General features: G+C 35.2%; 2 protein-coding genes across 5 annotated transcripts in view; both read right to left on the bottom strand.

The window, feature by feature from the left end:
• Positions 1–883: 883 nt before the first annotated feature.
• Positions 884–10,330, bottom strand: part of LOC105690380 — a 25,003-nt gene continuing 15,556 nt past the window's right edge. For 2 of the 4 annotated variants that reach the window (XM_020854853.2, XM_048656887.1), the window contains 13 exons: positions 6,189–6,320; positions 5,793–6,116; positions 5,512–5,700; positions 5,276–5,413; positions 4,504–4,611; positions 3,455–3,552; positions 3,289–3,373; positions 3,083–3,214; positions 2,819–3,001; positions 2,608–2,748; positions 2,190–2,513; positions 1,923–2,105; positions 884–1,825 (listed from right to left, as the gene is read on the bottom strand). In XM_020854853.2, the coding sequence (XP_020710512.1) occupies positions 1,638–1,825; positions 1,923–2,105; positions 2,190–2,513; positions 2,608–2,748; positions 2,819–3,001; positions 3,083–3,214; positions 3,289–3,373; positions 3,455–3,552; positions 4,504–4,611; positions 5,276–5,413; positions 5,512–5,700; positions 5,793–6,116; positions 6,189–6,320 (2,225 nt within the window). In that variant the 3' untranslated portion in view covers positions 884–1,637. Of the gene's footprint in view, positions 1,826–1,922; positions 2,106–2,189; positions 2,514–2,607; positions 2,749–2,818; positions 3,002–3,082; positions 3,215–3,288; positions 3,374–3,454; positions 3,553–4,503; positions 4,612–5,233; positions 5,414–5,511; positions 5,701–5,792; positions 6,117–6,188; positions 6,321–10,330 lie in introns of all 4 variants that reach the window. The other 2 variants (XM_048656888.1, XM_048656889.1) reach the window with 2 other exon arrangements.
• Positions 9,639–10,330, bottom strand: part of LOC125501375 — a 3,580-nt gene continuing 2,888 nt past the window's right edge. The window contains exon 3 of the mRNA XM_048656946.1: positions 9,639–9,971. Within this exon, the coding sequence (XP_048512903.1) occupies positions 9,937–9,971 (35 nt within the window). The 3' untranslated portion in view covers positions 9,639–9,936. The remainder of the gene's footprint in view (positions 9,972–10,330) is intronic.

The raw sequence follows: 10,330 nt of genomic DNA, 5'->3' as shown, positions 1-10,330 counted from the left end.
AATGAATACTTACTAGTTCATCTTCCCTCCCTAGCAATGCAGTGCACAAAAAATTGCAACTGCGATCGCATTTTACGATACAACTTGTATAATTAAAAATCATTCTTGTTTTTTTTATTCAATTATCAGGTCGATTGGTGAACGGTAGCTTTCAAAACGTTGTGCGGCGCACAGGAATCCTCCGCGATCTCGATTGACGGACACAAAACTGCCGAAATCAAAGAAAAACAATCCCTATTGCCGGAGACTTCAATGCCGGGCTCGCGAAAGTTCGTCCATGCGCACGTGGTAAAATGATCTGGATGGATCGGTGATTTTATTCAGAAATTTTCAGCGTTTACATACGCAGTTAATTGCGATAACTTCATAGCAGATGAAGCACCGCGATGAATCTGCAGCCGACGAACGAAGAAAATTCGAGCGAGTTCATCGGCCGAATGAGCTCACGCCTTCGAGTGCCTGTCCAGTTATTTACCATAAGTAAATAAACATTGAGCCATGTGTATCACGCTTCGTAATCGGATGAATTGGAATTCAATCGAAGGTGCTTTTGAGCATCGGCAATAACTTTGTCCGTCTCGTATTAAGATGCTGAAATGCTTATTGAATTGTGGTGAGCATTGAATTCGGATGCGACTATATAGTAGTCATGAGTTTGTAACAGAACAGCTGCAAACGTCTTTGTGGTTCGTACGCCCGTTCAATGGACGGTCTATAGACGTACTAGTACAGCATACTGGATAAGTATGATGTACAGCTCAGGGATCCGGATCTGCTACTTGAATTAATCTATCTATCGAATTGATCGAGTTATCGCCGATTTTTCACTTTTCGCAGCAGATAAATCCGAGAATTGGTTGAAAATATACGCGAGAAAAACTTATTAGGATTGGTCCAAGGGTTCATTCCTTTATTTGTTAATAGTAATAACATTAATAATTATTTCAAACATGTCAACAAAATGATGAAACGAGGCACGTGTAACAGTATATTTACATGTTCGGGTACATAAATTAAAACTATTAGTAAGCTATTCATTTTTATTTATTGTATAGACGCTCGTTTAATTTAATTTATTAATTTAGTTTTTGGTTTTCTTTTGATTAATAAATAGTGTATACGCTATGGATTTTTTTTTTTAATGGATAAACGAATGATTGAATATTGTAATCAAACGAGATTTCAGGGTTATTTTATTCGTGGAACAGATTTTTTCGCAGTATTCAATTTAATTTTCGATAATTCGTGATTTCAGCTCGCAAATTGCTCTGATTTTATTCAGGGTTTACATCTTGAACGGCAGGAATATGGAGTTCACCGAATATATCGTGAACAATCAAGAATCAATCTTATATTAGCTAGTATTTAGAAACTTAGAGTCACCCCAAGTTACATGACCGCCTAACGCAGCGCGTTTTTTTTTTTTTTTCATCTATTTTAATATTGGAATTATACGGCTTTACGGATGTTTCAATAATGCCATCACATGTTCCGCATTCAATGATGTTTTAAAATAATAATGGAAAATACATTGCAATTATCATTATCGATACACCCGATCACCCTTTCGAGTTATACGTCGTTCTTTCGAGTCCGTGTCAACTGACGATAATTCTCGCCAGATATCTACCCTCCTCTCACGCCTGTTTTGGATGAGGAACAGGCGCCGGAGGTTCGGAACGGAAACAGGATAAAAGAAAACCGGTGTACATAGCGAAAAGTATTGTTATCGCGAGAAGAGCGTACATGTAGATGTTCAGTTCTGGTTGACGGAATCTATTCTTTCTCAGCCAGTCGAGGACGTCTTCTTCGTTGTAAAGGTCACCTAAATCGGAGAGGAACGAGAAATTATTTCATGGAAGGCAAAGTGTGATTTGAAACAAAAAAAACAAAAAAACTGGAAATCCGGATTTTATTTTTACCTCGATAAATGCTTGGGAACCTCTTCCGGAAGTAAACGATTGCAGGGAGTTTGGTGACGCCCCATTTTCTGGCGTAGCGAGGATCGGACATTTTCACAAAAGTTATGTCCAAATTGTCAGTTTCCCCGTCGATATTCTCTAGCTTTTCGTTGACCGCTTCACTTTCAAGGTTGTTGTGTTCGTCTTGAAATAAAAAATGTTTTTGAAAGATGATACGCAGTCAATTTTTCTTCGATTCATTTCCAGTGCCCCGAGCGAGAAACTTACAGAAGAATACGGTGAGGAATTCATTTTCGTCCAATAATTTGTCGAGCATTTTTTTGTTGACCTCTTCGATTTCATTTTTTATTTCGAAAACGTCTTGCGACGTCAACCATTGAAGAATTTTATCCTCTTGATTTAGATCGCCGTCGTAAATCAGAGGAGTTTTTTTACGGAAGTAAACCAACGAAGGTACGTTCAGAATATTATACTTTTCGGCAGCCTCGGCGCTCGATATTTTCACGAAATCTATACCGAAGAGATCGGCTTCTCCGTCGATTTTTTCGAGAGCTTCCATTATTTCATCGCACTCTGGACAATCTTCGTCGTCTGAAGAAAATCAAATACAACATCGTGATCGCCCTGCGTCGAATCACCCGACAAAATCGATAAACTGCAAATGATATGGATTCGTAAAACTCACAGAAGAATACAGCCAAGAATGGAGACTCGTCTAAAAGACGTTCCAACATCCGCTCGTTGACGGATTCGATCTCGTCAGCGAGTTCACGATTATCATCATCGATTAACCACTCAAGAACGGAATCCTCGTTTTGTAAATCACCTGAAGACAAGGAGTGATTGATAAATCACGTGATCTAAGTTGGCAGAGAGAAGACCCGACCGGGACGTACCTTCGAACAGAAGTGGATTTCCATTCCTGAAGTAAACGAGTGCCGGGAAGGTTTTAATCGAGTAGCGTTTAGCCAATTGGGGATCCTGAATTTTGACCATATGAATTCCAAAAACGTCGCACTCGTCATCTATCCGTTCCAGTCCATCCAGTATTTCGTCACAGATGTGGCAGTTTTGTTTATCTGACAATGAGAAAATACAAGAGAAATTTTATAACAGCCAAAAGTCGGACTATTTGTCATCCTGAAATTAAGAAAACTTACAAAAGTAAACTGCCAAGTACTGAGTGTCCTCGACCGAAGCTTCCAACATTACCCGAGTAATCAGTTCGATTCTGTCCTCGGTCTTCTGGGTAATCAACCACTGCAGGACCTCCTCCTCTTCCGACAACTCCCCTGCGTTAAAAAATTCCGTTTTTCAAAGATAACTCACGTTAAAGAACAGCTAGAGCTTCGAGTTTTAAAATTACCTTCGAATACGTTAGGTGTTTGTTTTTCGAAGTAAACGAGAACCGGAAAATCTGTGACACCGTAGTCCTCCGCTATCTTGTAATCCTGCGAAGATCGATCGAAGAGTTCGGTAATAAGTTTTTTGTTTTTCAAAATGATCGGCAAATAATAAAAACGACGCTATACCTGAGTTTTGACAAAGGTTATTCCATGCCTGTCGCAATCATCGTCGATATTTTCAAGCTCCTCGAGAATTCCAGCGCACTGTTCGCAGTCGTCACCATCTGCGAAAAACACTTCGAAGTTAAAACAAAAGAAATTTCTTCCGCGGATCCTCGGATCGCTCTGAATGGGCTATACAGCATGAAAGTGTACAAAGTATAAAATACGAATTACGATATGTTGAGTGTGACGATCGTGATGAAAAACGTTTTTCATAATTATAAATACAGATGATCTGAACTGTGTGTGTGTATGTGTGTAAATTACAGTTGTATTGCAGATGAATGTTGATGATGTTGGACTGTTGTTGGATGTCGTTCTTGTACAACTGATGATGAAAACACCGCATTCCGATCATACACATCAAATCAGCAAAACTCTACCAAAGGCTGGGGATAAGGTACGTTGCCAATTAATTGTGAAAGTATAAGGATAACAAAATTACCACATGCTAATTATTGGAAACATTACCAATAATATTTCTATAGCTGCGCTTTGGGACGATCGCATGCTGAATCGGGATAAAATAAACGATTTATACGTCATTCAGTTTATTTATCCTATCACCAGAGTATCTATCCCTAATTTTTTTTCATTTCATCTTCGTCCTTTTTTTTTTTTTTGTTTAAATTTGTTTTGCTCAATGTAGGCGAGGACCAAACTGAACAACGTGTATTTGATGTAGAATGAAAAAAAAAAGGGAGAAAGCTCTCCCTTTGACTCTAGACAAATTTTAAATGATCCAAAACTTTGTAATGGGGCAATTACAGACGTATCCAAATAACGAAAAACGTTGAATGAGGGAACCAACAAAAAGAAATAGAAAAAAAAAAAATAATGATTAAACAAATGTGAAGAAGAGGCGGTTTGGTTCAAGAAACTGTGCAAGATTATGTTCTGAGCTTGCACGTATGATTTGAGCTGAATGAAATAGTTTAGACTAACAAAGAGTCAGAGTCGGATATCTAGATCGCAATAATCACGGGGTGATAAATCAGGGTCAGTTCTTGTACCATCGTTATCTTCTGCAACCTCAGCTTCGGTGTTCTTCAGCTCCTTTTTTTGACGCATCTGCTTGCGATATGCTTTCGACTGGCACAAGTCGCAGAGAGTTCTGTTCCCTGCGCATTCGTTTATTTCGTGTACAGCTCTGGTTACAGGAGGAAGTTAGACATGGCATTCTCAAAGCATCGCAGAAATAATTAGAAATAAAAGATAAAAGAATTGAAAATAAATGAATAAATAAATAGATAAATTCAGAGTAAGTAAAGTTGAAAGACAAAAATTAATAAATAAATCATCTGAAAACAAAAGGCTCGATAATTGCGATGCGATAGATTAGTTGATATTATACGTTACTTCGTATGACATAAGATTCTCAAACTTGGGTTAATTAAATAATAATAAGTATGTCTGTATGGTAAATTATACAAAATGGAGGCCAGTTTGTATCGTAAGGTCGTAATAACCGAAACCTTTACAGGAACACAGTAATAGCTCTCCGTACTGGCTGCAGCTGCACTTTCGATTGGTCGGAAAAAAAATATAATCGCGAATCAATACGATACAACGACTAGGTATATGTATAATATATGCATGTGAATGATCAAAAACGATAATATAAAAGAACCAAAATGAAAACTAATAATGACAAAATGATGACAACAAATAAGCGAACATTATTTGTAACGTAGTAAGCATGGTACTTGTACAGCCAGAGAAAGAGAGGCTAAAGATACATTCCTGCTTGGCAGTTGGCAGCGGCTGTGGGACTGTCAGACTTACAAAAGTACACAGCCAGGGCGTCAGATTCTCGAATAAGATGAAGAAGATCTTCTCCCTCCAGAGCCTCGATCACTTCTCCAGATGGATCTTTCTGGGTCAAAAGCCACTGTAAAATTTGTTCCTCGTCGTAAAGGTCGCCTGAGAGAAAACGTTCGAATAAGTTTATCTGACCAGCCGTTTGACATCGAGAAAGAAAATGTGCAGAATTTTGAAAAACTGGAGGATAAATTTATCACCTGCGTATATGACAGGTTCCTTGGAGCCCATTTTAAAGAATAATATGGCCGGTAAAGCGAATACACCGAATTCTTTGGAAAGTTGTCTGTCGTCAATTTTGACAAAATTAATCCCTGCGCCGTCAGCTTCGTCGTCGATGTGCTCGATTTCCGCCAATACCCGACTGCACTGTTTGCAGTCGTTGCTGTCTAAACATACGGATTATTTCATGTTCTCAATTCCATTTCCATCAGAGCGAATTTTTCTGAAAAAAAAAAATCCTCTACAAACGACAACTCACAAAAGAAAACTGCCACGTAATCCGACGTCTGACGAATCTTGTGAAACATTTTGCGATTCACGCGTTCTATGTGATCGGTAAGTTCCATATTTTCGGGATTGGTCAACCAATCAAGAATCTCTTCCTCGTCGTCGATATCTCCGTCGTAGTTGATGTACTTTCCCTTACGGAAATACGTGATACCGGGTGGATTCCGGAAACCGTACTTCTTCGCCATCAGACGATCGCTCATCTGAACGATCTTTATCCCGTATTCCGCCGCCTCGTCATCGATCAATTCCAGGTGCCTCAGGACTCGCGGACTTTCCGGGTCCTCTTCTTTGTCTGAATGTACAATCGCGGTGGTTATTTTCATCGCGATTAGACTATTCAATCGTTTAAAGACAATTTACTCACAGAATATGACGGCGAGAAATTCCTTGGTCTCTATGTACTTGAATAAAGTTTCCCTGTCGATTTCTTCTATACTCGCATCATTCTTCTGCTTGACCATCCAGTTCAGTACTTCAGCTTCGTCCAGAAGGTTACCTGGGATACAAGACAGTTTACTGCCATTCTCTTCCATCGCCGATATCCCCGGCGATTCCTTGCAACTCAAAGACTATTAAACGCAGATAACGAATACTCTGAAAATCCGTAGAAACAACGCTCGTTTTTTTTTTCCTTCTTTTTATCAATCCTCCTCATTATCATTTTTTTTTCTTTCTATTTTCATAATTATTACCGATACGAGCAGAAATATAATATACTTTTATTTATTGTTCTACGACATGTTATTATTTCGTGAACGATTCATTCAATTTTCGGGGTAATCGTTCTGGAATGGCTTTTGAACAGACTTTGCTTGCATGTTATACATAAAATAGTGAACGTATAAGTCTCCTCGGCAATCGGGCTGTTGACTTACCCTATAAAGTGGTAGTTTGATCCCAGTCGTGACTCGTGTGCATGTGACGCCCAAAGTAGAGAAGTCAAATGTTGTACGGATACGAAAAGTTGTGTAGATAATAATGTAAGATAAAGACAGAGAGAGAAAGAGAGATAGAAAGAAAGAGAGAGGCATACAAGAGATCACTGAACTGTTAATTCTGCGGAAAAAAGCCTCCAAATCCTTATATTCTAATTATTATTATTATTATTATTGTTATTATTATACTTTACATGTCCTAACTACGTTTAATTATGGTATTTAATTACTTGAAGAAAAAAAAAATGTACTATAATTGCGATAGAGATGATTAGCTTTCTTTTATTCGGATTCTTTTTGGTTTTTGAATAAGTGTCGATGAAAGTCGAGTATAAATTTCAGATAAAGCAATGATAAAGGATCATACGATTTAGCGGTAGGAAATATATTTATTCTCATATTATTTTGTCATACATGTTGCGCTTATATTCATTAATAAAACTATAAGTTTTTCTTCATGCGTATTCGTGCGATAACTTCTTTTTTTTTTTCTCTTTTGATTCTTTGTAATTCATATGTAATAATTCAAATAATTGTTGATTCTAAAATATCATAATTCGGCATCGATTACAAATTATTCATTCGTTCAGTTATATCACACTCTCCGTTTGATGTCAGTGGTCACAGAAACGTGAGAAAAAAATTTGAATAATTAACAAGAGAAAAAAGAAGAAAAAAAATAGACTTCGACGGTTACACGGATCGCAAATTAAAAATTTTTAAAACGCTATTTCAAGTCCGATCTTTCGGTGTGATTTGATGTACAGTGTATTGCATGACTGTGTGTTTTTCTGTTCAGTGTAATTTGTCTCTAATTTTACCATGTATTCTGGAAGAGACAAGTCCAATATTTTTTCATTCTTTATCGTTATGTCGTGGGTATTGAATTCCCTTTGAATTTGAATTTTCTATTTACTTTGATACTCAAAGTCTTTGACCGGGTGTTAGGTAATTATTGGCCCGATCGTTGTCTTTGTCAAAAGATAAATTTTGCAGTTTGATCAAGTGTTAATTATTTGTACATACTTACAAGTATGTACACGAAAACCCCTTTGGAATAAGTTGAACTGTGCGACCTTAAATGACTTACTTTTTTATGTTTCTACATTTTTTCTGTACTTTTTTTTTGTTTTATCGATTACATATAAACATTATAGGGACGGATATTAGTAGCAGTGATCTGGCCGAGTTTTTAGCATGTATAATAATTATTGATATCGTTAAAAATCAAAAGAAAATTGGGAAAAAATCTATTTCTCGTGCAATTTAAAATAAGTAATCGTTTGCGATCATGACAAATAAATAAATAAACAAATAAATGAATAATAGTGCGCTGCCAGATGTATGATACTATAGATTGAAAGAAAAAGAAAAAAAAAATTGAGAAAGAAAAAAACCAATCATGTTAGAGTTTTTGTTAATTTTTATCATGAGTTAGGGGTGATAAATTAAGTAAAAAGCATTTGAAAATTCACTCTTATACAGTAAAAAATCACGATGAATTCATTTCAATTAGAAAGAGAGAAGAGAATATATTATACAAGTATATATTCATACTCATGAATAACCGATCAATGTGATTGCTGAATGAAAAACGATTTTAACGGTCAAATAATTTATCATTCTGAATCAATAATTTATAAAATATATTTTCAGCTATCACCCGGTGTATACCTATGCCAGGTATACGTATATGCGCGATTTGTATACACGATGATATTAATAATAATTTCATATGTGCAAAATAGCGGAACAGATGATATTATTATCACTATTATTAATATTATAATATGTATACATGATCTAATATAATGATTAATATAGCGAAGAGATGATCGATGATATTATCGACGTGAATGGTGCAATAATATTTATAACTTTTATTAAATGATTATGATTATGATTATTTTATTATTATTGTATTATTATTGTTATAATTATCATTACTTGACTATTAATATTACTATTATTATTTATTTATCATTATTACCATCATTATCATTAATATTATTATTATCATTATTATTATAATCATCATCATCATCATCATTGTTATGGCTGAATTCGTTTACGTAGGAACACCGCATGATCTTTGCGTAAAAATAATGTATATTACCGTTACATGTGTATGTATGTATGTAGCAATTAAATTGAATTCTTTGACTGAAATATATGATGAAGAAAAACAAAAAATGAATGAGTGATGTAAAAGTAGAAGAAAATGATAATGAAAAGAGACGAAAAATATATTCAGATTTATGTATGGTATATTGTATATTAATAGTATATAACAAGTAAAAATGATCGCAATATAGGTATTTGAAAACGACGCATATAGTATAATATTATCTGCAATGTACGCAAACAATAAAATAATATCTCGCGACGCATTTACAAAAATTATTATCGTCTCGTAAATGTAATGTATATGTATATGATGATATATATATATAATCTACTGATTATAAGTAATCACAGATTTTTGTACAAACTTTTTTCATTTTTTTTTCTCGTCAAATTTTTATAACTGATCGTGTCGACGATGATGACGTTTCTAATCAGTACCAGGTAGTTATATATATATAGCGATTCGATTCCATTGTGAATAATGTCTATTTTATCAGTTGCTACTGTAGTTTGTATTCGCATATAATAATGTAGATGTTGCTGTTCTCTTTTTTGGTTTTCTCGTTGTTATTTTATATAAGTATGTATGAATTGGTTTGTTGGTGTAGTTATTGTTTTTGTTGCTGTTGTTAATGACGGTGACGATCAATTAGCCGGCAATATATAATTTTTCTCGTCACCTTATGGGAAGGATGGATGATCATCTGTTTGAATTATCTCCCCGTTCATTAATCCTGTTTTTTTTTTTTTTGTTTGGTATTTCTTTTATTTATTCAATCACTGTCGAAGGTTCAGAATTCGAGTTCGAGGTCTTGGTCAGCCACGTTCTGTTTCAAATAACCATCATGAATTTATTCAGTTTTCATTTCTTTCAGCAGCTTTCCTCCGGTTTTTTGTTTTCTTAATCCCATTTCTAGATGTACAGATTTTTAGATACCAGTGATTTTTTTTCATCTCTTTTCCAAACTTCAGTCCCACCCAACCCGCCATTTTCATCTATAACTCAATTTTCTTTTTTCCGTTCATTTGATCGTTCTCGAATTTCTCTCCCTAGACCTTGATGAGGTACGGAATCCCAGCTACAACTGCAACATCCAGCCCACGACGCTGAGTATAACATAATTCTTTCGAAAATGTGATATTAATTGTAATTATTTTTTATGTTTCTTTTAATGCAGAGTTGTTATTGCATAATATATTACTTTTATCATTTTTTTTTTCCTTTTTGAATACGTTTATGAGTAAATTTCACTCGACGGTATTATTATTATTATTACCATAATTATTGTTGTTATCGCCATTATTATTATTCCGTTATATCCGAGATGGTAATTTTGGATGAGAGATGTAAAGATTATATTTGGGCGAAGGACTCGCGTAGTGCTGGTAGCCTAAAAACCTCACGTGTAAGATCCTCATATGTATATTAATTATTATAGTTTTG

Source organism: Athalia rosae, chromosome 6 (genome assembly GCF_917208135.1).
Source record: "Athalia rosae chromosome 6, iyAthRosa1.1, whole genome shotgun sequence".
Taxonomy (NCBI): domain Eukaryota; kingdom Metazoa; phylum Arthropoda; class Insecta; order Hymenoptera; family Athaliidae; genus Athalia; species Athalia rosae.
Note: the sequence above shows the minus strand (reverse complement) of the source record. Positions and strands in the feature narration are given on the sequence as shown.